At 45.9% G+C, this 27,943-nt stretch overlaps 2 protein-coding genes across 2 annotated transcripts; both read right to left on the minus strand.

Annotated features, from left to right (window-relative positions):
* Window positions 1-2,197: 2,197 nt before the first annotated feature.
* LOC125746052 (prosaposin-like) lies at window positions 2,198-11,608 on the minus strand. The gene is made up of 12 exons (XM_049019612.1): window positions 11,003-11,608; window positions 10,780-10,838; window positions 7,782-7,856; window positions 6,624-6,749; window positions 5,910-6,038; window positions 5,728-5,808; window positions 4,912-5,095; window positions 4,673-4,815; window positions 4,056-4,136; window positions 3,446-3,556; window positions 3,249-3,320; window positions 2,198-2,633 (listed from the first exon to the last, which is right to left on the minus strand). Exons 1-11 carry the CDS (start codon window positions 11,049-11,051, stop codon window positions 3,285-3,287), a joined length of 1,074 nt encoding a protein of 357 aa, XP_048875569.1. The 5' UTR covers window positions 11,052-11,608; the 3' UTR covers window positions 2,198-2,633; window positions 3,249-3,284.
* Window positions 11,609-13,705: 2,097 nt separating this feature from the next.
* atp6v0a2a (ATPase H+ transporting V0 subunit a2a) lies at window positions 13,706-27,942 on the minus strand. Its single transcript, XM_049019608.1, has 21 exons — window positions 27,745-27,942; window positions 26,960-27,103; window positions 26,688-26,766; window positions 25,128-25,225; window positions 23,819-23,956; window positions 23,521-23,618; window positions 22,552-22,678; window positions 22,226-22,308; window positions 22,041-22,134; window positions 21,419-21,631; window positions 21,140-21,290; window positions 20,909-21,048; window positions 20,199-20,356; window positions 19,622-19,712; window positions 19,397-19,515; window positions 19,012-19,222; window positions 17,698-17,817; window positions 17,486-17,599; window positions 17,134-17,251; window positions 15,380-15,551; window positions 13,706-15,284 (listed from the first exon to the last, which is right to left on the minus strand). Exons 2-21 carry the CDS (start codon window positions 27,074-27,076, stop codon window positions 15,176-15,178), a joined length of 2,550 nt encoding a protein of 849 aa, XP_048875565.1. The 5' UTR covers window positions 27,077-27,103; window positions 27,745-27,942; the 3' UTR covers window positions 13,706-15,175.
* Window position 27,943: the final 1 nt, after the last annotated feature.

Raw genomic sequence — 27,943 nt, forward strand, 5'->3', positions numbered from 1 at the left:
CATTTGCATCACAGATTCCCACTGGCCACCAATCACCCCGGCCAGCGATCATCGCGGCCACCGACCATCGCGGCCACCGATCATCGCGGCCACCGACCATCGCGGCCACCGACCATCGCGGCCACCGACATCGCGGCCACCGACCATCGCGGCCACCGACCACCCCGGCCAGCGATCATCGCGGCCACCGACCATCGCGGCCACCGACCATCGCGGCCACCGACCATCGCGGCCACCGACCACCCCGGCCACCGACCACCCCGGCCACCGACCACCGCGGCCACCGACCACCCCGGCCAGCGACCATCGCGGCCACCGACCATCGCGGGCACCGACCATCGCGGGCACCGACCATCGCGGCCACCGACCACCCCGGCCACCGACCACCCCGGCCAGCGACCGACATGGCAAGCCGACGTGGGGAGGCGACACACTAGACAGGAAGCGTCACACACGGTAAGTCATTATACCACATTACAACACGTCAGCATCGCACATGCAACACAGGTAAGAGCACAAGCGATACTCGGAAGCACAAGTATTCACACTAACAAACACATTCTGTGACTTACAACAAGTCATATACAAGGGCTATAAACGTGCATGTCGGGATACGCCGATACCACCAGCACTACAGTGCTTAAGGTCTCCTATAACTAGGTATGTGTTTATTTTCGCTGGAGGACTTACACTTCAGTGTGAAAATTGAAGGCTTTTTCCACCACTGAACCCTGCCCGCTCCGGAAATATTACACGGAATAATGTTGCTTTTTAAAACACCATATACCAGCAAGTGGGGGAAATGTCCAGCTCTCCTAGAGTAACTGCCTGTCTCCTGGGATCTCCTCCATGCCCTTGAGACTGTGCTGGGAGACACAGCAAACCTTCTGGCACGTATTGATGCACCACCCTGGAGGAGTTGGACTGCCTGTGCAACCTCTGTAGGGTCCAGGTATCGCCTCATGCTACCAGTAGTGACACTGACTGTAGCTAAATGCAAAACTAGTGAAAAAACCGTCAGAAAAGATGAGGAGGGAAAAATGCCAGTGGCCCCCACCTGTTAAACCATTCCTGTTTTGGGGGTCGTCTCATTGTTGCCCCTCTAGTTCACCTGTTGATAATTTCATTAACACCAAAGCAGCTGAAACTGATTAACCACCCCCTCCATTACTTAACTGACCAGATCAATATTACAGAAGTTTTATAAACTTGATGCTATACGCTGTTTAAAAAAAATATGTGCTCCTTTATTTTTTTGAGCAGTATATATATTTTAAAGTTAGCAAATACGGATGAAAAAATGTATGTTACAAGAAACATCCATAATGTCCTCTTCAAGCTCATTTGTAGATCTCGTTTTAAGCGTTTTTGAGCCATTTGCAGATCAATTTGAAATTGTCCAAGGGAGGGATACACACGTGGTGAATGCTCAAAATTGTCCACAATTTTTCCCCCACTGGCAGCAGAGTCTCTTACACTGCATTGTGATACCAGCCCCCCCAGTATCACAAGCTGTAGCCAGTGTGCAAAACAGCCCAAGCCAGTGACTCCCAAATCGCACATTTTTCCCTCACACTATTGAGTGCACTATGCATAGTGGAATTTTTCGCTACTCCCACCTCCCAAAACTTTGCAAATCGCTGTCCTACAAGTTGCTATTACAGTGTAAAATGCTCCCAGATCGTCACCCTCTTATCTGATGTTCCTCGTACTGCAAAGGTTACGCACATGACATCACAGCAGGCGGAAGTCACTGCACTCACATCGAGTAGCAGAAAGCTGTCCTCTGTTGCTGTAGGCCTCCCTCACCAGTTTTTATCTTGTCTCTTTATCGGTCCAGTTCTCAGTAACGTCACCATTGTCCCATATTTTCTCTACTTCCTGATGACTGTCTTCACTGTGTATTTATGTATTTATGTTGTAAATGGTAAATAACATCGTGTGCGTTTCCGTTAGCATGTAACCATGTGTGCGACTGTAACGTTAATTATTGGCTTCCATGCCTGTGCCACTGTGACCCTCAGGCTTCTGATTATTAAAAAGGCCACTTCTCCCGTTTAAAAGAGCTGTCCTCTCCATTTATTAAGATGACCCACACGCTCACTACTATACGTAAATTTAACGTAACGTGTAAGGAGAGTAACATGTACAATGACCGCCGCTCTCTAGGGGCAATCAAAGCAATTTGCACGGCCAGTGTGAGTAAGAAAACACATTTAATCACATTTAGGTGCCTCTTTGCTCCCACACTCAAGTCGTTGTTCACACTAAAAATTTTCTGCATATTTTCTTTCATATATCCTTTGTAAACACAGCTTATCAGCAGACATGCTGGTGTCTGGATTAATATTTGCTGTGGTTAGAAGCAGAAGCATTCATTTAAACTTTGATTAGAAAAAGATGTTAGATTAGAAAAGCAGAACAGAGGGTAACTTCACGGGAGGAACGTGCTCATCAAACACGCCTAGAGTGCTATTGCCAAAGGATTTAGAAACGTCTCTAAAAATAATAAGAAAAAAAACACTGCAATTGTAGATGAATGTTTGTCCAAGCTGATAAGATGTTGAAATCCGAGCGGGAGAAGGCAGGTCTGGGGCTTGTTGGCCAGCTGCTGGTTGCGATGGCAGAGAACGCTGAAAACAAAGAAAGTGTGTGCTTTGAAAAGGGCTGTGAATTTGAAAGTAAACACACTTTAATCTGGCAAAATACCACAGGCTGCCTTTGCATGTAGCTTTAGCTGAGAAAGTACATAGAATTTCACTGTACAGCTACAATCACATTAAAGATATTCTATTCTATTCTATTCTATTCTGTCCTGTTAAACCTGCGAAAAACCCTGAGAAATCATGCTTGATTAATCTCCACCAAGAAATATCGATGCAGGTTACCATGCTTGGCAATCCAACTCCACCGTTGTTCTTTTGTACAAGGTGCGATAGCGATGGTCAAGATCCTGAGGTAGTTAATTAGCTAGCTAACCAAATAGCAATGTTAGCCCGGGTCAAACATGAATGACATATTGGTATTTGGGCGATATTTATTTACATTCCTGATATTGCCAGGTAGCTGGCCGATATTTGAAATTAATGCTAAAATAATGGAAATGATAGAATTTGTATTCCATTAATAGTATACAATTAAGTTCCCATGGTAATAAGTTTTAATTTGGTGTGCTGCACATACGGCTCGGAATTAAAAGCGATATTTCATAAGCATCAAGCAGAAGATCAGTGTATGAATGATTTTACCGTGCAGTGGGAGTTTCCTCTCCAGTGGCTTGATCCTTATTGCCAGAAAAACTTCTCACAGAATGAGACGGACTGCAAAGTAATGTCGTACGCCATTAGTTAACGAACAGTTCTTTTAGTCTAACTTTCCTGTCAGTAAGCTTGAGTTCCCACTCTGCCCACTGGATGCTCTGTTCTCCGGTGTTCACTGCACTCACGTTGCAGGCTTTAGCTGTCCTCATGTCTCTGCACACATGACGGCCGCCACTGGCACAGCGTTTCACGACTTCCGCTTCAGTCTCCCTGACAGCAGCACACAGGCCGGCCTCCTGAGGACAGCCGTGAATGAGTGAAACCAACCCTGCTTGTTCATGAGTGGTGCTGTATGGTACAGCCTGCGTGTGGGACCACCAGGGCAGGCCTGTGCTTACCATCACTGTAAAGGCTGTGGTTTAGTGTCACTGTGCTTACCATCACTGTAAAGGCTGTGGTTTAGTGTCACTGTGCTTACCATCACTGTAAAGGCTGTGGTTTAGTGTCACTGTGAAGGATAATAATAATACTTGATTGATCCTTGAGGGGAAATTCTTTTTATGCCTCCCCCAGTTTGCTTTCTGTAGGTCTTGGCCACAAAGGGCAGCCACCCATAGCAGCACCCAGGGAGCTGGGGCCTCAGATGTACTGAGGCTGGGCTTGAACCAACAACCTTGTGATCACAGGCACAGAGGCTTAGCCCACTGAGGTGCACACTGCCCCCAGGATGTGGTTTAGTGTCACTGTGAAAGCAGTACTTATTGCAGGAAGTGGTAAGAGCGGATACCTGCATACCTCACACGTGTCTTGGGCACTTCTCGTTTTACCAAGAACACTTTGCAGCTGGGACCCAAAGCGCTGGGTGAAAAGCTCACACTGAAATGAGAGAAACAAATAAAAAATGAGAAGAGGAGCCCTGTAAGCCGTCCTCAAGACAGTCCATGTTTTTGCTCTGGCCCAGATCCCTGCCAGACAGTCCGCATTTTTGCTCCCTCCCAGCTCCCTGCCAGACAGTCCGCATTTTTGCTCCCTCCCAGCTCCCTGCCAGACAGTGCGCATTTTTGCTCCCTCCCAGCTCCCTGTCAGACAGTCCATGTTTTTGCTCCGGCCCAGCTCCCTGCCAGACAGTGCGCATTTTTGCTCCCTCCCAGCTCCCTGCCAGACAGTCCGCATTTTTGCTCCCTCCCAGTGCCCAAGCAGGCGCAAAAACATGGACTGTTGGACCTGGTGCAGACCAGGCTGAGAAACACTGCTCTAAGATATAGACAGAGCTGGAACAACACACAACCGACCACGGTGACACACCAGAGTCACAGAGTCACAGAGTCACAGAGTCACAGAGTACACGCACAACAACAATAAGGTTTTTGTATTATATGTCACATACATCCCTGTCAGAAGGTGGAGCTGACCTTTGGCATGGCATATGGGTGGAGCCAACAAACATTCTGCAGGAAGGAGGCAGTCTGTAGGTCAGTGGCGTTGGAGCCCAAGTAAAAATGGGACAAAATCACCACCGTCTGGCAGGACTGACAGTCAGTGGGTGGGATTTCAACTGGAGGAGGAAAGAAATGGGCAGGTGATAGACATCAGTCACATCACTCACTGCTGAAGGAGGAGGGCATGAATACCAGCTCCCAGCCCCACTGACCAGGAGGGGGCAGCTCCTGGCCATGACAGAGCTGCAAAATGGTGCAGATGGTGCGGGGAGTGGCTGAAGACAGCAGCAGGTTGATCAGCTTCCCACTGAAGGCGCTTATGAATTTGTTACACAGCAGCTGCGTGGGTTTGGGCAGTATGCTGCAGACATGGTCCAGTAGCTTTTCTATGGCAGCCTGCAAGGGCCAAAAGGTACAACAGCAGCAGGGGTTAAGGCATCAGGGCAAACACACAGAGCCAGGAGTCTCAGTAAAGTTAAAGAGTGACTCCATGACTCAGCGCATTTCTCCCCTCTGACTCTTGGTTTCCTTGTGTGTCTCAGTATCTGTGTTTGTCTCTGTGTTTCATGTCTGTTTATCTCAGTATCTGTGTTTGTCTCTGTGTCTCAGTGTCTGAATTTGTCTTTATAAACCTTTGTCTGTGTTTGTCTCTGTCTATCTGCGTCTGTGTGTCTTTGTCTCTGTGTCTCAGTGTCTGTCTTTGTCTCTGTGTCTCAGTGTCTGTCTTTGTCTTTGTGTCTCAGTGTCTGTCTTTGTCTCTGTGTCTCAGTGTCTGTCTTTGTCTCTGTGTCTCAGTGTCTGTCTTTGTCTCTGTGTCTCAGTGTCTGTCTTTGTCTCTGTGTCTCAGTGTCTGTCTGTCTCTGTGTCTCAGTGTCTGTCTTTGTCTCTGTGTCTCAGTGCCTGTCTTTGTCTCTGTGTCTCAGTGTCTGTCTTTGGCTCTGTGTCTCAGTGTCTGTCTGTCTCTGTGTCTCAGTGTCTGTCTTTGTGAGTTATGCATTGATGTTTACTTGCGTGTATGTTTATGTTACCGCAGTTTTATCCTTGGGCAGCAGACACTCCAACCTTTCAATGATAAAGACACAGATGGCACACTGAGGTAGACCCGCTGCCTACAGGGAGACAGACAGGGAGTCAAAGAGAACTGAATTACACCTTTACCTGTCAGACAAAACCTTCAGCCGCATAACAGATGATGAACACAAAGGGTTACCTGTGCTGTTTCTGTGCCTTCGGTCACTGAAATGTCACCTTTGGTTGTGCCAGTGATCAGGGTCTCTGCCCCACTGTCCTCTGACTGATTCTTGCATATCCCTAAGAATTTGCAAACCATCCCAGGGTTCTGTAGAAGATGGATGGTTTCAGTCTAGATGAACATTACCTCTGGTTTTGGTGGCAATATATCTTCCACTCATTAACAGGGAAAGAAAAATGTCCCCCTTTTCAAATGAAGCTGTTAAGTGTGTAGGGTTTTACTGAATGAAGAACACAATGTTTGTAAAGAAGAGCTAACAAATTTATAAATAAATACATGGAATCAACCACTGATATAACAACCAGTCAAAAAAATGAATTCAGATAGAGATCAACAGTGATCAGATCAGGTAACCAGTGCTCTTAAGTATGGACATCAGCATGACTACATGAGTGTTCATTTTGCAGTGTCCAATATACGCTGTTGATCAGGATGATTATGCAGTGTCATTTGCACAATATTGATTAATATGACTAAACAGTGTGAATTATATGATGCTAATTATTCAGTGTCAATTATTCAGTGTCAATTATACAGTGTTAATTATACAGTGTTGAATATGTGGTATCATTTATGCAGTGTTGAGTATGCAGTGTCAATTAAACAGTGATTGTCTGATTAATCAGTGTCAACGAGATGGTGTTGGTTATGTGGTGCTGATTATTCACCTACAATTTGTTTCACCAGGATGCTGATGGCCACAGGCACGTATTTATCCACCTGCTGCAAACAGTAGACCTTGGCTTTTGGCAAAGGGAGGAGGTTGCAAAGGTAATGTAGGGCATCCTTGATCTTCTCCTGCCAAGGAGAAAGACAAGTCAGTGCCAGAGTAGATCAGAATGGTTCAATGAAATCATTATCATTTCAAATCATAAAATCATATCACAGTATATTTAGCATGCAAATTATTATTCAGAGATGACTAGGAATGCTAATGATTTGTTCTGTGGCTCTGCTCAGATAAGGCAGCAGGAAATGTAGGAGGAACCAGGTGTGAACAGCTATGGGACTCTGACATCGTCCCCTGATGGGTAGTGAAACCGAGAATCACTGGGCAGAATGCAGAAGTTGTGATCGTTCAGAGAAGTAAGCACACCTGTGTCAAACGAAAGTAGCTTCCACCATAAAAGGCTGTGACTGGAAAGATTCCAGTGGCGAGAGACCCTGTGACAGTGCCCCGATTCCAAGCTGTAGGGTCACCTAAATGTATTCTATACAATCAGTCCTACTGCAGTGTGTCATTTCACAGTCCTACTGCATGTGTCAAATCATCGTAACATGATTGATATATTAGCAACCAAGTCCAATGCAATGCAGGATTGCAATTGTATTTTTACAATTTTCTGTCAGACAGAAAAGGACTATGGGAACTACAATATGATACGATCTTAACGAGAAACACTACTAGCATGCACGAGCAGCTATCCAAGTGAACAATAGTGATATCCAATTCATGAATGAATCGGTTTTTTCAACTGGTTCTTTTCAGTGAATCAGTCGACCCGGTTTTCAAATGTAAAAGAATCTCTCTGCACATCCTCACATTGCACAGGTCAAAGTCCTAGATTCTAAGACCTGTCATTTTGACATTGTGGGGATTCCACAAAGGGAAACTCAATTTTATAAAAATCTGTGACTAATCAAAAAACTAAAAACGCCATTTGTGTTTAAGGTTACGGCTGGGTAGGGGTTACGATTGTCATCATTGATGGGATTAGGGTTTTGCCCCCCAGAAGAGAATAGACAGTTCCCAGAAAGATATGAATATAAACATGTAAGCATATGTGTGTGTGTGTGTGTGTGTGTGTGTGTGTGTGTGTGTTTGCTCACCTGGGTGTCATTATTGGATACCATGTCTGCAAACAGTTCCAAGATCTGCGTACAGTCCTTACAGCTGTCTTGTCCCTGAAACAGAAAACACAACAGATCAATGTCTGCAAAAGCTGAAATTCTGGAGCCTATATATACATTCAGAGCGAAACACACACAGTGCAGATTGTTAATGCTCTCAAGGACAGTTTACATGTCCTGCAACCCTGAATTTGGAAATCGGGTGGGTGGATGGATGGATGGATGGATGGATGGATGGATGGATGGATATGCTGTAACGTCTCTCTAAGACTAGTGTGCACTGACATGGCCCCAGCAGCTACCAAGGCTGCTCAAACCGAGGCCGGCATTTACGGGCGAAAGTGATTTTTCACTCAAAAATAATAACCTCACCGTTAAAGGGGAAGTGAAACTTTCAAGTGGTTTCGAGTGTGAGGAAGCGGGTCAGTGAAATGCTCTTTACTGATGCAGCTGTACTGCTGTTAGCTGACCCTGCACTCAGACTGACCCCCCCAGCCCAAAGAAATCACTAGCAAAATGGTAGCTGTTTTATTATTATTGATGAAATATCCACACCTGTAAATTTTACTCTTTCTTGATCTACACATTTACTGTAACTGTATTAAAACACGTGTTCCTCACTGGATGTATTTGGTTATCAATCATCTTGGCACAGCCTTTCTCACTCAGAATGGAGTGATTCTAACAGTCCATTGGGCCTCTACTTATACCTGCACTCACACTGTTCATCAGCTCACACTAACAGACACAAGGGCATACAGAGCCCGAGAAGTCCCAAAAAACTTGTGTGGAGAAGAAATTACCGGTAACCATCAACTTCTGTCCGCATTTGGGACTGGGACCAGCAGCTGCTGGTGATTTTGGGCTTAATCTCAATAGTTATAGGGGAGAGGCGAGGCATAGGGGCCCTGATATACTCATGTTCATTGTTCATAATTTAACTAAAACCTTTGATTCCTTTAAATCTATTAGTTGAGTTCTCCCCAAACGAGCTTGATCATTTGTAAATTTCTTATGGTCTTACATTATCCGAGAACAGATGCTTCAATGTTCCAAAAACACATTTTTTCTCATACTGTACATCTCACTCTGTACATAATTCCCCCTGAAACACTATGTTTGACCTTGTAGCCCCATCCCTGCTGAGCACAATGTGATCTGATTGGCCGGTTTCTCACACTGGTCAGCGTGCCCTACAAGATCTGCTTTGGGCCTTAAGCGGCTGCTGACTGTCTACATGCACGTAAAGCTATACAACACACTAAAGAAAATGAGAAAACTGCAAACGCACGAAAGAGCCATTAACTATAGTAGGCCTACTGTAATATACACACAGTACTCTATGGCAAATAATAATATAAATACTTTATATAATATAATAATATAAAAACTTAGCCATGCAGGGGCTAACGAACTTCTACGTGCGCCTACAGTATTATTTACTATCGATCTGTAACGTAAACTCGATCGGGGGTTAGTGGATAGAACCCAAGTCGACGGATACCTGTATACTGTACATACATGGTATTATTTTGAGCAAACAGTACATTATCTTGTGCGCACAGCATACTTAATATTCACAATAAAACTGTTGCATCTAATATGTATATATCATCGTGAGCGCACATGAAATCAAACGATATTGCAGATTGTAAAATGGAATTTCGAATGTGAGGGTAACTTTACCGCACTGAGACACTGAAATAGAATGTTAGTTGCTGTGTTCGCCGCTACTTGTGCAGTTAAGCGTGATCAATATAGTCTAATTGTGTAGTGGCCGCAATCAGGGCTGCAAGCTAACTGGCGTGAGATTTTCATTTCCAGTCAATTCTGTAGACACATCTGCATGTATGTAACTGTTTTATTGCCTTGTAAATAGTCTGTAGGGTTTGCAAAGTACCTCAGCGCTTTAGCTTTATAAGGCCACTTAAAAAAAAAATTGGTTCTCGTCCCCGCCCGACCCGGCGAAATGCCTCCGACCCGAATTTTTTTTTTTTTTTCGTAAAAATCGCATGGAAAATGCCCAAGAATGACGAAATTTGAATTTCCCGCGCATTCCACATCGACGATTGATCCACATTGTGTAATCCTAGTCTTGGAATGGTTTCATGAACCTAAATTTGTCTCTACCTGAGATGGGCTGGTGCAAAGATTTAAATCTGGGGAGGTTATGTGGTACATGTTCTTAAGTACTTGTTTGTAGAGTTGCATTTCCTTGTTCAACCATTCAGGTTCCTGTATTTTGTAAATTCCTCGTGTTTTAACATGTTTTAATACACTTTCTTTCTAGATATATATTTTAAAATCTTGGTTGTTCATTTAGAATGGGAATGACAAACAGAATATTGGTTTCAAATAGCATCATTTTTATATTCACGAATGAAACATCAGCATAAAGTATCCAAATCCATAGTTGGGAAGGCATTTATGAGATACACATGGATCAAGGAATTTACATTCTTGTATTTTCTTACATTTAATATATTTGAAACGCAACAAACGAAGAACTGAGGAGGGGTAGTAAGTAGGTTTGCTCTCTTCGGTATGTATTTTCAAAAATGTATTTTCTTACATATTTTAAAGTCCAAACAGTCAATCAAAATATGTAAAAAAAAATAAAAATAAAAAATCCCTCTCGCCCGACCCGCCCCCTCCAAAAAAAAAGGACGAGAACGAATTTTTTTAAGTGGCCTAATGGAATGATACAGACTTGCCCTAAGATTTTTTGCGTGAGTATGAATCTGAAAGCGTGTCACGCCAGATGCCTGAGAGTTGGTAAAATTGCAGAATATAACTTCTTGTGCCATGGCAATAATAGCCTACATTGTGCGCATAAGATAATTGCGTTGTGCGCGCATATTATACTGTTGACGCACTAATATATATATATATATATATAGTGAGGGGGGGGTGGGCTCTGTAGCCAATCGTCCCGTCCAAGTGTAAGCCCTTTACTCGGTGATTACGGTGGTCTCACCACGGAGCGCTGTTCGTTCAGCTCCGGCTGAAGGATTCTCCCACGGCAGCTGGGAAGAGCTGCGGAGACATGACATGTAAGCAGTGCACGTCAATCATCCGGAGCAGCTTTTACACTCAGAGCGGTTTGTCATTTGGTTTAGTGTTTGGTCTGATGTTGAACATTGCACGTATGTGATCTGATTGACCAGAAATTTTCCATATGAAAATTAAAGTGAACGTACCTGCACAGCAGGAGGCGAGAAGTAGCAACGTGACCCCGGCAGAAAGCATCCTCTCCCGTCCGTCCGTCCGTCCTCAGATACGCACACTATGCGATGGGGACGGACTGACTCTGCTCTTATATCCCACACCTGCCCAATCACACACGCTGCAGGAAGCGGATGCTACCTCAATACTAAGTCTAACAGTGTAAGATTAATAATAACAATGTTAACAATTCATATACGTAAATCAAGACCATCCGCATTCATAAGGATCACAAAGGGCTCCGTGCTGAAACAGGTAGGATCGAGAAGAGAATCCAGGTTGTTATACTAGGAATTAAATGTCTCTCTTAATTCTGGATTTTCGGTCAAAGCCAAGTCGCGTGACGTGGTAATCCTCATCGTGACTGCTTTTACTGTTTCGGAATAAATGTCCCGTTCCAGATGTCCAACGTGCTCCTAGTAATGAAGACCTCAAACACCGTAAACTCGTGTTCACTCGCTCATGTTCATCGTGTCTTCCAGCTTAAGGGGGCAACAGGTGGCGTAATGTTTACGATCGAGTGTCGATGTAGGTGAGTGCATATGGCGTTAAATTAGTTAAATTATGTCGCTCGCATAAAAACCACGCGTGCATGTGCTCGCGAGCAGAAAATCCGTGCTCTCTACGCGCTCGCGTCTGCACAGCACTTACTCGCTCGACAGGAAGAATTTTGACATTTATCAAACAAAGCTGCCAGTACACCGTGGGAAAATAATTTTTCTATTTTCTTGCTGCCATCTCGTGGTCAACAGTAGGTATTGCAATTTCGTTTTTTTTTTTATTACTCTTTATACTGCCGTCTTGTGGCAGAATTTGAATACTGCAGTTTGAAAGCAATTAAATGATTTCTTCCCGAAATTGCAGTACCTAATTCTGGCCACGAGATGGCAGCAAGAAAATTAAAAAAATATTTTCCCACGGTCTACTAGCAGGTTGTGTTTTTTTGGCCGTGTTAGATGTTAATTCTTCACTAAAATAGTTTGCCTTGGTCCAATGTATTTTTAATAGAAACAATTATCACACAAAGCTGCTAGTACACCGTGGGAAAATAATTATTTTCGTTTTTTTTTACTCTTTATACTGCCGTCTTGTGGCGATATTTGAATACTGCAGTTTGAAAACAATTAAATGATTTATTCCCGAAATTTCAGTACCTACTTTTAAATTTATTTTCCCATTAAAAAAAATTAATTTTCTTGCTCGTGGTCAAAAGTAGGTACTGCAATTTCGGGAAGAAATCATTTAATTGTTTTCACACTGCAGTATTCAAATTCTGCCACAAGATGGCAGTATAAAGAGTAAAAGAAAAACGAAATTGCAATACCTACTTTTGACCACGAGATGGCAGCAAGAAAATAGAAAAATTATTTTCTCACGATGTACTAGCAGCTTTGTGTGGTAATTGTTTGCATTAAAAATACATTTTGATATTTGAACAAATCAATCAATGTATTAAAGAGATTTTGATATTTGTTTGTATGTCGTATTGAAATGATGCCCTGCTTTATATGCCCCTCCCTAAACGCTGTTAGCGAATTGCTTACAGCGCAGCAGTTAGAACACATTCACCGTCAAAATTTAATGGAGTGCAATAAATACTGATATTTCATTTCGATATAAAGTCTTATTAATCACTGGACATATTTCATTAGTTATTCTACAGTACGAAAAGTATATATGCATTACGTGATGGAATAGTATGTTCATATTTGTATTAAAAACCATGTTACACATTTCTTTATAGAATGCTGTGAGTTTTATCGATCATAGTTCATACTGTTTTTATATTTATATTTGGCTTTTGTATAGGTATTTCAAGGTACTTTTCTACCATGCAAATAGCCTGTTCATAGATTTGACTGAAATTTCTGTGCTCAAACAGTTCAGTATGTTATTTATTAATCTTCTTCTTGAAAAGTCAGTAATACATTTATCAGGATAATAAAAATTTGGCTCATCTTGACCATAAAACATCCATCGATCCATCCATCCATCGATCCATCCATCCATCCATCTATCCATCCATCCCACTTTGTACCTGGCAGAGTGTCTCTCAGTTGCATCCCCTGTGAACAGTGGCATTAGGAATGTGCCGGAAAACCTTTTCCTCTTCTGACATTGTGATGCTGCCACGGTATCTCTGCTTCCGGTCTCACCACCATCACTAACCTCACAGACAACCGGTTGTTCCCTGTGTTTGACTCCCCTACAAACTCACTCACTCGGCATTTGTTACAACCTATGATGACTGACTTCATTGACAGGAGAAACCCAGAACCCTTTCCTGCTGCAGTATGACTCTGGACATTAAGGGCAAATCGGAACCAGTCAAAGAAACCAGCGCGATTAACTCATCGCTCTCCAGCTGAACTTCGTTATAGCTAAACTGCTGATTTCTGCACTTTCTTTTAAAATCCAGATTTTTATTTGCCGTGATAAAAATGGGTGCGCTGCAGGACTGTAGTTAACCCAATATAAACCCAGAACATTTATTTCTATGCTCTATTTAATCCACGGGCCAGTTAAACACCACTGACATAGAAAAAAACATCATAGGAAGCCAAACACTGAATGTACCTAAAATTATGATTAATAAACAAAGGTCACCAAAATTCTGAGGTAAAATTAAATAAAAACACACTAAACATATCCCCAGGCAAAACTGGATCGGGGAGAAATTAAAGTAATGAGGTTTATTAGCTTATAATTAGGCAAAACACAGAACTGGTTCATACATAGCCAGACGGGCACAGCCTCCTGTCTGGATATCCAGTGCATTAGCAATAGCACAATGATCATATTACAGAAATGTGAGTGAACCTATAGCTCTAATATTAAAACAAAAAAACACTAAAATCAGAGATTATTTTCACTCCTAATTTCACTTGCGTGACGCACACAAGATGTTGTACTGGCCCCCTCTTGTGGACAGAATAGTGTTTGACGCTCCTCTTCACACATATAGCTCTGGAAAAAATGAAGAGACCACACTATATATATATTTTTTTAAATATGCATTTTTAAATGCTGGATTAATCCTGGTTCTGCTGGCATTAGGCTACACTGTGAGGCAGGCAGCTTCCAGGCACAAAGTTTCTAAATCAGCAGTAAACAAGGACAAGATGAAGCAGGGGACACTGGAAAGGACCAGAAACCAGGCAGGTAGAAGACAGACGGAACTTTGTAATGCCAGAGATGAGCGTCGATTTATCCAACTGTGCCTGTGAATGGGAGGATGACCTCAAGTGACCTTCAAAAGGAACGGGAAACATTATGCGATGTGAAGTGCACTGCTGGGACAGTTCAAATCAGGCTCCTAGAAGCAGGACCAACGTCCCATAACATAAGGAAGAAGCCCTTCAACAATGAAAAGCAGGGAAGAGCCAGGCTGGAGTTGCAAAAAAAAATGTGTATTTTACACAGGCTCATAAATTGAGAAATAAGTGAAACTGAAAATTTTGCTCGGGTCTCTTCATTTTTTTCCAGAACCATACATGTGCACTCAGTGATATTCAGGCCTCACAGCTCCGCCCCATATCTACGGCAGCATGTAAGCCTTCCTGCTGAGCATCCACTTCATAGACAACAGCGGATGATGGCAGACTCCGTGGAAACTACCAGCCACCAGTTGCTTTCCAGCCACTTTGACTCCAGGCCTCCCCGTGTGAAGCACAGGAAAAGATAATAAGCAGGCTGTATGAGGGCCGGAGCTGCCCTCATGGTCTCCTGTAGAGGGCAGAGTGGGCCAGCAAGTCCTGTCCAGAGGGAATCTGGCACTTCACACACACAGGCCCATCAGGGTGTGGTATTCATCCGCCGCAGTTTCTGAATGCCTGCCGCAACCCCACAGTTGGCTGCAGATAACTACAGTGCCTCCTACAGGACAAACAGGAACTGCAGGATGTTGGCTCTCTTCCAGTCGGTGCCACATTACCTGTACTATGTAAAGAAAGCCGTGGGTTTGGCAGACTGTATATAAAACATACACCCCTGCCTCCAGTTAGGTGGGGGTATGCACAGTCAAATTAAACAATTAAAGAAAATCAGACATCGAAGACTGAAGACACGGTTCTGCTGGTCCACGCTGTGGAGCCGTGGTGCACTGTGCCAGAGGACAGCAGAGAGGATATACTGTCAATCACATTCGGTCAGTCAGACAGAAAGGTGTCCTGCTCCAGGGCAGAGGGCAGGAGGAAGAAGGAGAACGGAACAAACTTTATGCCAGCACCGCTGTAGAACTTGTTCTGGAACTCCACCCTGAGAAATGGGACATTGCAAGGAGTGAGACTGGCACAGGGGCACAGGAGTGGGATAGGAGTGAGCGTGTGCTGCCTGAGTGTGTCTGTACTGACCAGTGCAGCCGGAGTGCGTGCAGGAAGGCAGACAGGCCCTCCATCAGCAGCAGGATGGTCACAGTGAGCGTGGCGAACACACCCAGAACGGGCACCAGGAGGAGGGCAGCGGGGCCGGAGTCCAGCCGCAGGGCAGGACGCATCACCATGGACCAGAGCACCTCCGACAGCTCTGCCAGACAGCCGCAGAGTCACACATAACCATAGTCATAGCTTTACAGAGTCACACATAACCATAGTCATAGCTTTACACAGAGTCACACATAACCATAGTCATAGCTTTACACAGAGTCACACATAACCATAGTCATAGCTTTACACAGAGTCACACATAACCATAGTCATAGCTTTACACAGAGTCACACATAACCATAGTCATAGCTTTACACAGAGTCACACATAACCATAGTCATAGCTTTACACAGAGTCACACATAACCATAGTCATAGCTTTACACAGTCACACATAACCATAGTCATAACTTTACACAGTCACACATAACCATAGTCATAGCTTTACACAGTCACACATAACCATAGTCATAGCTTTACACAGTCACACATAACCATAGTCATAGCTTTACACAGAGTCACACATAACCATAGTCATAGCTTTACACAGAGTCACACATAACCATAGTCATAGCTTTACACAGAGTCACACATAACCATAGTCATAGCTTTACATAGAGTCACACATAACCATAGTCATAGCTTTACACAGAGTCACACATAACCATAGTCATAGCTTTACACAGTCACACATAACCATAGTCATAGCTTTACACAGAGTCACACATAACCATAGTCATAGCTTTACACAGTCACACATAACCATAGTCATAGCTTTACACAGTCACACATAACCATAGTCATAGCTTTACACAGTCACACATAACCATAGTCATAGCTTTACACAGTCACACATAACCATAGTCATAGCTTTACACAGAGTCACACATAACCATAGTCATAGCTTTACACAGTCACACATAACCATAGTCATAGCTTTACACAGTCACACATACCCATAGTCATAGCTTTACACAGTCACACATAACCATAGTCATAGCTTTAGACAGAGTCACACATAACCATAGTCATAGCTTTACACAGTCACACATAACCATAGTCATAGCTTTACACAGTCACACATAACCATAGTCATAGCTTTACACAGTCACACATAACCATAGTCATAGCTTTACAGTCACACATAACCATAGTCATAGCTTTACACAGAGTCACACATAACCATAGTCATAGCTTTACACAGTCACACATAACCATAGTCATAGCTTTACACAGTCACACATAACCATAACCATAGCTTTACACAGTCACACATAACCATAGTCATAGCTTTACACAGTCACACATAACCATCGCTTTACACAGTCACACATAACCATAGTCATAGCTTTACACAGTCTCCAGCAGGTTCTGAGCCCACAGGAACACATACAGACAGAACTTTCAGAGTCTGACCTTTACATCATCAGTCACACATAGCCAGACTGTGTCAGAGCCTTACATCAAATCAGTTTTACACAGCGTCACACAAAGTCACGTGCATCAAAAGTCACAGTCACAGATCATCACAGTTACAGTCACAGTGCGTAGCTGCAGTGTGTCAGTCATATACACTCATGCACCACAACCATTCTATAACTATAGAATTACAGTTAGGCATGCAGAGTCTTCATGATATGCATACATGAACGGTGTATTACTGGCATTGTGGTGAGTACTCACGGGCATGTGCCAGGCTCAGTGCCCAGAGCCGCAGGTAGGAGGCGCTGTTGCTGATGCAGCCTAGGCAGTACTCCATAGTGTGGATGGACTGATGTAGTAGCACTTCTCCCAGATCAAACTGCCATAGAGAGGAAGAGCCTGTGATTCACTGCACTGGCCCCTACTGGCACGTCAACCCAAGCACTTGAGTCCCTTCTCTCAGGTTAGAACCCACCAACGCTACAGGATCCACATAGCTGAGCATGACAGCCATCTTCAGCGGACATGAGTGACACACAGGTGTACGTTGTATGAGGTCATACATTATTGTTCTCCTGTGTGTGGTTGATCTATGGCTGTGCTCATCTCTGACCTCTGGCTGAGTCTCCCTGCTGGCAGGATCACTGTGGGCTCCTCCTTCTTCTGCGTCATGGTCTCGCATCACAGACGTATCATCCTCGCTGCCACGACGCACCCGTTCGTATCCCTGAGCACAGGCACACACACACATCCATAAAGCTGCACCAAGGCACCTACGGCTTCATGGTTCTGTACCCCGAAGCACAGATGCACTCAGAAACTCACCCGGTACACCCCCAGGCTCCTGCCCCCCTGGTGCAGCCAGTAGAGGTACAGCGGTTTTCCCAGAAGCAGAACTGGGATGGACAGGAAGGCCACGAGAAGCAGGAACACCTGCAGGCCTGTCTGTGAGACCAGAAGACAAGATGTTACCTTCAATCCCACGGGAATCAGCAGCTGTGTTGAGAGGCGCCTCACTTGCTGGTCGTCTTGTGTGTAGGACTCAATTGGACCAGATTGTTCTTAGGGTCTCCAAAGGGCAATTTGGTTCGCAGACAGCAGTCAATACAACCAACACACATTTAAATACATTAAAAATGATAATAATGTTAAAATATATATCATGATTATTTATAATTATTATAAAATAAATACAATTTTATTGTCATATTAAATAGCAAGAGAAGTTAAAACTGACTCAATGAAGGATCAATAAAACTGTCTGTGAACATTAAACCGCTCAGACTTCCTCCCTTTTTGCAGCAGGAATCCTGTCATCTAGGATGATGTCAAATTATTCATATTGGCTTATTATCTCCGTAGCTATTAGGGCTGCCACTTCTTTCAAAAATCAAGTTTGAATGAATTTCAAATGTCACAAAATTCATTCGAATAGATGTGGGGGAAAAACGAAACACAGAATCATTCTCCTCATTCGTATTTTTAACAGCCGTACGACGTCACATTCATACGGATCCCCAGGTGGGAAAATATTTTTTGAAATAGTTTTGTGTTCTATCACAATGCTTGTTGCAATCCCTCGTAGTTTCGCGTTACTAATAACACTACTGTGACCATTTAAAGTACAAAACATACAATTAATGGACATCCTCTACTGTTTTCATTACTTGATACACAGATTGGTGTGAGTGAGTTACACTCTGTGTCAAGGTCAATAAACTCCTCGTCACCATGTGCTTAAAGCCCTTCATCACTAATGAGATATGGGTTACAGGGCGGAAATCCTTCAACACGTTTGGTGATGGAACCATGGCCACTAGAACACCAATAGGAACTAGGAACTTTATTCTGTGACAGAAAAGAGTTAGAAAATAAATGTGAATATGCCACACAAAAACAAGGCGTGATTCCTAAGCAGATGGCTGCCGATGCAGTCAGGCCTGTGACTTTTTCTTATATTAGCCTGTTCAAGAGTCCTCCAGACGTTCCTTTCAGCTGGGAACACTGCATTCTGAGAAACCCTCCCTGAATGACTAAAAACCATAGGTTTTAGTCATCAAGCCATTGCACACGTCTGAATCGGTCGGCAGAGTGACCTGAGGCCTGGCCACAGAAAGGCTGGCTTGGCGAGACTCCCACCTGGCCTGGGTAGAGGGGCTTCAGAGCCTGTCCCTGCATGAGGAACATGCTGATGAAGTGGACGAGGATACTGGGGGCCAGCCAGGAGTCCCGCGCTGAGAATGCCAACCACTTGTAGACCACCATGAAGACCAGATAGCCAAAGAGGCACAACAGGAAGAGCAGCTCTGGCAGGAATACCAGGAAGAGGCAGAATTTACGCCTGAAATAGCTGCGTAAATGCAAAGAACAAATCAAAATTAGGGGTTTAGCATCAGAAGCCAGTAAAGGTGAGAGAGCAGCCACAAGACTTTAGGACCAGATGCCAGTAAAGGACATAACAACCTCCAGACGTTCTGAAAAATGACATCACTATCACTATGGCAATGAAACACTGGATACTCACATGTGGTTGAAGACCCCTAGGATGACCCCAAAGGTCATGTGGCAGACCCCCAGGATGATGGACATCTTCATCTTATAGGAGTTGAGGAAAGTGAGACGGTTTGAAGCCAAGTTCCAAATCTAACAGAACAGGAAGTGAAGCAGTGAGGTACCCAAGCATGCTGGCATGACTGTGCAGCTCGCGTGTGCATGTATATGTGTCGGCATCACAGGCACATGCACTCACTGGATCAATTCCTACAGGGTACGGCCCACCAAAGACACCTGTGATGTTGGGGTCAAGCGTGAGGAAGCCGTTTGTGTGGAGAGTTTTATTCCTTAGGGAGAAGCACACTGGTTATGAGAGGCAGTACACACCACCAGCTGTCCAGTTCAACATGCTTCTTACTGGTGCACAGTGGATTCATTTAGGCAAGAGTATAGCTCAGATTCACATCAATGTATCTGGCTGCTATATCAAAAATTTCACACATTCAAAGAATTCAAGTAAACTACAGTATAGAAACCGAACTGGTATCGTTGTGAATAAACCATATAAACTGATGTCATATAGAAAAATGGGGGTGGCTGGTGGAGCCATTTGCAGAGGTGGGAACCCAGGGGAGTATTTAGCTATTGAAAACACCAGGGGCTAAGTCAAGTTTACCTGGTGCATGACAATTTATTTTTTGTTTTGCAGGAAGATTGGAATCGAGGCTAAAATACTTGGGACAGAGCTTAAATTAATCAGACCTAACGATGCCAGTATGTAAAGCTAAAGCTCCCCAGTCCCCAATGGAGCCCCCCAGGGGTGGTGCGCTCACATCCACGGGCCCTGGGTGAACATAGCCCTCACGCTCCAGCCTGAGCCGAAGATGTTCAGTGACTTGGAGAAGCAGTCGTTGTAGATGAGCCCCGTGTACATGGAGAAGAATCCCATCATCAGAATTAGGTAGCGTCCCTCAAAAAGAATTCTCCATATCTGCAGCAGAAGAGGACACAGTGAAATTGTGCAAGAGAGGTAACTTTGAGAAAATCACACTGAAGAAACAACTCGACTCCAGGAGAACAACACTGTGCAAACAACACCAGGGGCCCATGTCTCAAAGCTGGATTTCTGGGTTAGCAAAATAGCTTGTCAGATTTAAGGTAGTCTGGGTAAATGTAAGTGAATGAAGATAAAGTCCATTTAAACTGGGATGCCTTAAATCAGACACGATATCTAACCAACTTATCTCACTTTGTGAAAAAAGCTTCGGGAGTAAAACACTGTGGATACATTTCCAGGAAAACAACACTGCAAAGAACCCAAGGAACAGCCCAAGCACAAAGAACACAGAACCAGGAGAAGAAAACACAAGGAAACAAAAGGAAAAACAAAAATCCTTCAAAAGGTTGAGCAAACATGTAGGAACATAATAAAACCACACAATGAAAAACAACAACAAAACACAAGAATAACAGCAAAACACAACCAAAGAAGATCCTGGACAGAAGGTCCAGACCAGTGCCATGTACACGTAGACCTCCTCACCTCATTCCTGTGGTACTTCACAGTCGGGCTCTTCTCCTGCACGAGCATCCATAAGGCGAAGACAGTCATCACGGCGCCATGACCCATGTCCCCAAACATGACGGCGAACAGGAAGGGAAAGGTGATGACGGTGTACGGAGCTGGGAAGCGGACAGAGCAGTACGCACGGTCAGCTGGGCAGATCCTGCAGAACCGCCTGCCCTCAGCCCCTCTCGTCCCGCCCCATCTCACCTGGATTGACCTCCCTGTAGCTCCCCACTCCGTAAGCATCCACAATGTTTTGGAAGCCGGAGGTAAATTTGTTGGTGTGGAGGAGGGTGGGGGGTGTTTCACTGCATGGGATCCGATTTACAAAGGAGGGAACCACAGCTCCACTTTTTCTCTGGGGGGGGGTAAATTATTAAAGGTCCGGAAGAACCCACAGAAATGTGTGAGGAGAAATAGCCATGAAACCAGAAAAACCCCCAAAACCATCATGAATTTGCCTCCAGCGAAAGGGCCCCCACTCACCGAGCCCTCCTCCAGCGCCCCTCGCAAGGCCGACAAGGCCGACACAGGACACCACACCTCTGCGATCAGGCATTTGTTGGTGACGTCAAAGCTGCACATGTTCAAAGTGTGGTAGATGGCCTTCATCTTTTGCACCTGGATGGCCCACGTGTACACAGACTCAGAGGCCTTGTTCAGGACTTGCCTCAGATACTCCTCAGTCCTACTGAGTACCTGGGGGAGGAGGGGGATCCATGCCATAGGGAGGTTACCTGGGCATGCCTGCTGGACCGAAGTATGCATGAATGTCTGGACATTAACAGCTATGTGATCAGTAACACTATAGTAAGTTAAAAACAAATATAGGCCTGAGGCTCTGCCTCAAATAGCATGACACAGACAGGGTAATATTGAGGTGCCCAGTACAGGTATCCATTCCCATCTAAACAGCCCCAGCATGTTTAGTGGGTCAGTAATTCCCATGGCTCGGAATCTGGCCGAAAATGACTGGCATGCCCAAGGTAATACACAGCATCAAAAATCAGGTGGAGCTAAACCCCAAGAAGAGTGACAGTGCGCTAAGAGACACTGGAACAGCACTGCCATGCTAAGCTATGCTAACAGCAGCCAGCATCATACATACAGTGTGCAGGTCCTGGACGCGGGTGGCCAGACTCTCCATCACGTCACATCGCTCTTCGTCGCTCTCGGGGTGTGGGTACAGGTGGCAGTGGTAGCTAAGAGGAACATCTCACTGCGTGAGACCTTCATCAGTCCGTTACATGGGTTGGAGGTCCACAGGAGACTCGGAAAGATAAGACAACTTACCTCTGACATATCTTCAGGACCTTCTGCCCAATCTGGTCACCCCAAAATGAGATGAGGAAGACAACAGTCTCTGTGCTCTCCCCCTGAAAATGCAAGGTACATATGCAGCTTGGCCAGAGTAATAAGACATGGACATCAGCACACATGGCACTACTGGAGAACTGCATTGGGCATCCATCCAAGGAGACCAGTGCGCTTTCAGGTTAAACCCAGAGCACTGCTCAGCAGCTCCTGGAATGACTAATCTCCACTGATCTCACCAAGTTCATACAGATACTGTGCAATACGGAGCAGTTCCTAAGATGAGTGAGCTCCCATGATCTCACCGTGACGGGATCCTTGAGGCTGTCCTCCATCTCTGAGCAGCTGAGGATCATGTAGCCCTTACACACGCGCCACAAGAGGCGCTCAAACGCCTCCACCTTCACACGTGGGATGAGCCCAGAGATAAACCTGCAGCAGGAAGATGGCCAGCAGACGGGAGTGAGAATATCTTAACCCTGTATCTGTGTCAGTGTCTCCAGGTGTTTCTGTGTATCTTTGCATCTATGTCTCACTGTCTGTCTATCTGTACCTCTGTGTGTCTGTCTGTCTGTACCTCTGTGTGTCTGTCTGTCTGTATCTCTGTGTGTCTGTCTGTTTGTATCTGTGTGTGTCTGTGTCTGGCAGTCCGTCTGTCTGTCTGTATCTCTGTGTGTCTGTGTCTGTCTGTCTGTCTGTATCTCTGTGTCTGTCTGTCTGTGTCTGTGTGTGTCTGTGTCTGGCAGTCCGTCTGTCTGTCTGTATCTCTGTGTGTCTGTGTCTGTCTGTATCTCTGTGTGTCTGTCTGTCTGTATCTCTGTGTGTCTGTCTGTCTGTATCTGTGTGTGTCTGTGTCTGGCAGTCCGTCTGTCTGTCTGTATCTCTGTGTGTCTGTGTCTGTCTGTCTGTCTGTATCTCTGTGTCTGTCTGTCTGTGTCTGTGTGTGTCTGTGTCTGGCAGTCCGTCTGTCTGTCTGTATCTCTGTGTGTCTGTGTCTGTCTGTATCTCTGTGTGTCTGTGTCTGTCTGTATCTCTGTGTGTCTGTCTGTCTGTATCTGTGTGTGTCTGTGTCTGGCAGTCCGTCTGTCTGTCTGTATCTCTGTGTGTCTGTGTCTGTCAGTCTGTATCTCTGTGTGTCTGTGTCTGTCTGTCTGTCTGTCTGTATCTCTGTGTCTGTCTGTCTGTGTCTGTATCTGTGTGTCTGTGTCTGTCTGTCTGTCGGTCTGTCTGTATCTCTCTGTGTCTGTGTCTCTAAGTGATTATGTGCTGCCTACCCCAGCTTCGCTCCCAGACGCTGCATGCTGGTGTAGCCTGTGACAGAGTCCTTCTCCAGCGAGGGGAACTCTTCATACTGAGGACCCAAAGGCTCACGCTGAAGAGGGAGAGACATACAGACTCACAAGGGAAGTCACAGTCACAGAGTCATGGTCACGGAATCACAGAGTCACGATCCCAGGGTGACGTTGACAGAGTCATGGTCACAAAGTCAGACTCACAAGAGCATTTCAGACTAACAGGACGTAACCAAGCTGACGCCCAGTGGGGCCCCTGGCCAAAGGGACTCATGCTCACCTCAGCATTGCGCTTCACAAATGTGTGAGTGACCTTCAGCATGTGTGTGTACTCTGTCAGCTCCAGGAGGTTCTTCTGCAGCTTCTCCTTGTTCGTGGCCACCTCCCTCAGCTCCACCTCGAGCCGCTGGAGCTGCTCCTGAATCGAGTGTGGTTCATACAATTAGGACCACGCTGCACACTGTCAAAGTCTCCAAACAGCTGCTTGGTAACGAGACCGAGAGACAGAGACCTATACAGAGCCAAACAGGTGGACAGACAGGAGGGGCAAACAGACGGAGATGGAAAATGAGATGGGCAGGCAGGCACCAACACATGCTGGTAGACACGGACAGACAGAGAGCCAGGCAAAAAGACAGGCCGGTGGACACAGAGAGACAGGCAAAAAGACAGGCCGGTGGATACAGACAGACAGAGAGACAGGCAAACAGACAGGCCGGTGGACACAGAGAGACAGGCAAAAAGACAGGCCGGTGGATACAGACAGACAGAGAGACAGGCAAACAGACAGGCCGGTGGACACAGAGAGACAGGCAAAAACACAGGCCGGTGGATACAGACAGACAGAGAGACAGGCAAAAAGACAGGCCGGTGGACACAGAGAGACAGGCAAAAAGACAGGCCGGTGGATACAGACAGACAGAGAGACAGGCAAAAAGACAGGCCGGTGGACACAGAGAGACAGGCAAAAAGACAGGCCGGTGGATACAGACAGACAGAGAGACAGGCAAACAGACAGGCCGGTGGACACAGAGAGACAGGCAAAAAGACAGGCCGGTGGATACAGACAGACAGAGAGACAGGAAAACAGACAGGCCGGTGGACACAGAGAGACAGGCAAAAAGACAGGCCGGTGGATACAGACAGACAGAGAGACAGGAAAACAGACAGGCCGGTGGACACAGAGAGACAGAGAGACAGGCAAACAGACAGGCCGGTGGACACAGAGAGACAGGCAAAAAGACAGGCCGGTGGATACAGACAGACAGAGAGACAGGCAAACAGACAGGCCGGTGGACACAGAGAGACAGGCAAAAAGACAGGCCGGTGGATACAGACAGACAGAGAGCCAGGCAAACAGACAGGCCGGTGGATACAGAGAGACAGGCAAACAGACAGGCTGGTGGATACAGACAGACAGAGAGACAGGCAAACAGACAGGCCGGTGGACACAGAGAGACAGAGAGACAGGCAAACAGACAGGCCGGTGGACACAGAGAGACAGAGAGACAGGCAAACAGACAGGCTGGTGGATACAGACAGACAGAGAGACAGGCAAACAGACAGGCTGGTGGACAGACACAGCTCACCCTTATCTCCAGGACATGTCTGGGTTGTGGAGCCAAAGGCCTAACCTCTGCCTCTGGTACTGGGATGCTGGCCTTCCTGATCTCCCTCAGCAAGTACCCTGTCATGGACACACTGCGTTATACTACCAGCTACCAGTAGCTTACATGACCAGAGCAACAGCACCACAGTGCTTTTTGGAGCAACATGTCAAACGGAGTCCAGTACAGGGACAAAGGGAGATTGGAGCCAATCCTGCAAGGCTGGGGTACACCCTGGATGGGGTGATAGTCTATTGGAGGTACATAGCCTCACTCTCTCTCTCTCTCTCTCTCTCACACACACACACACACACACACACACCACACAGGTTTATAATTATATCTCTGTGGGGACGTTCCATTCATTTCTATGGGGAAAATTCCCAACATGACAACCGTAACCCCCCCCAGCCCTTAACCATAAGTAACCAAACAAAATACGAAACTTTTGACGTTTTTAATTATTGATTGTATTAACAGATCTTTGTAGGAACCTGAAAAATGGTCCCCACAACGTAAAAAAACAGGATTTTATTAGATTTGGAGTAATATGAACCTAATTGCACACACACACACACATACACACATTCACACACACCTGCATATACACTCATGCTACAGCAATTCAGAGATATTTGTTCACCTGCGTATCTGGTATCTTTGCACTGCAGAAGGAAACTGGTGTACTAGGAGTAAACATGCATGACACAAATACGCTAAACACGCAAACGCCACATGGGCAAAGCTAGGGGGCAGTGTAAAGGGGGTACTGGGGGGCATTGAGGAGCACTAAAGGGCAGTGTACGGGGTACTAAGGGGAACTGAGGGGCACTAAGGGGCAGTGTAAATGGGTACTAAGGGGAACTGAGGGGCACTAAGGGGCAGTGTACAGGGGTACTAAGGGGAACTGAGGGGCACTATGGGGCAGTGTACAGGGGTACTAAGGGGAACTGAGGGGCACTATGGGGCAGTGTACAGGGGTACTAAGGGGAACTGAGGGGCACTATGGGGCAGTGTACAGGGGTACTAAGGGGAACTGAGGGGCACTATGGGGCAGTGTACAGGGGTACTAAGGGGAACTGAGGGGCACTAAGGGGTAGTGTACAGGGGTACTAAGGGGAACTGAGGGGCACTATGGGGCAGTGTACAGGGGTACTAAGGGGAACTGAGGGGCACTAAGGGGCAGTGTACAGGGGTACTAAGGGGAACTGAGGGGCATTAAGGGGCAGTGTACAGGGGTACTAAGGGGAACTGAGGGGCACTAAGGGGCAGTGTACAGGGAGTACTGGTGTGGCACAGGGCATGGTGCAGGGCACTGTATAAGGTGAATATGAGATTAGGGTTTGGTACAAAGTGGGGTACAGGGCGAGGTATTAGGGTGGGGTATTGGGTGATATACAGAGCCGGGTAGAGGGCAGGAGACAGGGTGAGGTAGAGAGTGGGGTATAGGGTGATATACAGGGTGAGTTTAGGGTGGGGTGGAGGGTGGTGCACAGGGTAGGGTACAGGTCTGAGGTCTTTCTGAAGCATGAGATGCCTCACCAAGGATCCTCTCCATCTCCTCGCAGCGCTTGATCTCCCCGACAAATTTGCGCTGGAAGGAGCTGACAGTGGGGTTGAGCTGGAGCAGGAGAGAGAAGAGAGCATGAGAGGCGGCTGGGGGCCTGGCTGTGTGGGAGGGGGCCATGGGATTTGACCTAACACCCCTCTTTCCTCTTTGAAACACAAGAACTGAAGAAGTGTGACCTTAAACTGCAGCCATTTCGCAAGCCACTGTGTCCCTGCATTATGGAACAGCCTGGGGAAGAACTCACATCACGGAACTCAACCAGGGCCAACTCCCCCAGCTCGCTGATGCAGTCATACGCGGAGCCCGACTGCAGGAACAGCTGCGCCAGACACATCTCCTCACTCCGGAAAGGGGACCCCATAGTCTGCAGGTCTCACAGGGCAGGAAGCTGCCAGGGAGACAGACAGAGACAAACAGACAGACAGGTGGAAAGAAAGACAGAGACAGGCAAAGAGGCAGACAGACAGATAGGTAGCGAGACAGACAGACATGTAGGCAGGCAGAAGGAAGGACAGACATAGAGACAGACAAACAGACAGACAGACAGGTGAACAGGCAGACAGAGAAACAAACAGGCCCAGAGACAGACAGAGAGACAGACATGTATACAGACATACAGCAGGACAGACGGAGAGACAGATACCGGGTAAGGACACTTGCACGTACACGGCCAGCTGATCATACCTATAAACAACTAAATACATCGAAATAATCTTTCTTTGTATTATCTGCGTTTCACCACATGCAAGGAAATGCTATTTCTACCGGCCAAAATGAACGGTAATTCCGTACTGGACGTATAATATTGAAACGGAAAAATAGAAACGCCCATTTTATATACATATAAAATCTACATATATACCGTGTCTCACCGCGCAAACTGCGACGTCAGACAACCCACATAAGCAGATGTCAGACGGTAAAATGGGTTACTGATGGTTCTCCTGCACAGTGGATGCCATCTTTCAAGAATACACTACATATAGCAGCCATTGACCGTTTCTACATCTCGGCAGCCGAAATATTCACCTAATGGACGAATGCGGTGTTGGCCGATCGGCAGCACGGCTTGCATGGAGCTCCGTCTTCCTCCCTGACGGCGTTTCATTAGCAGTGCGCTGCCAAAATGACCGTTTATATCAGTGGAAAGACACAGGTTCGGGGCATCACAGACTCGCAGCAACTGCGGACGGCCCCCCGTCCATCCCCACCCCAGCTGTACCCGATC

Source organism: Brienomyrus brachyistius, chromosome 7 (assembly GCF_023856365.1).
Source record: "Brienomyrus brachyistius isolate T26 chromosome 7, BBRACH_0.4, whole genome shotgun sequence".
Taxonomy (NCBI): domain Eukaryota; kingdom Metazoa; phylum Chordata; class Actinopteri; order Osteoglossiformes; family Mormyridae; genus Brienomyrus; species Brienomyrus brachyistius.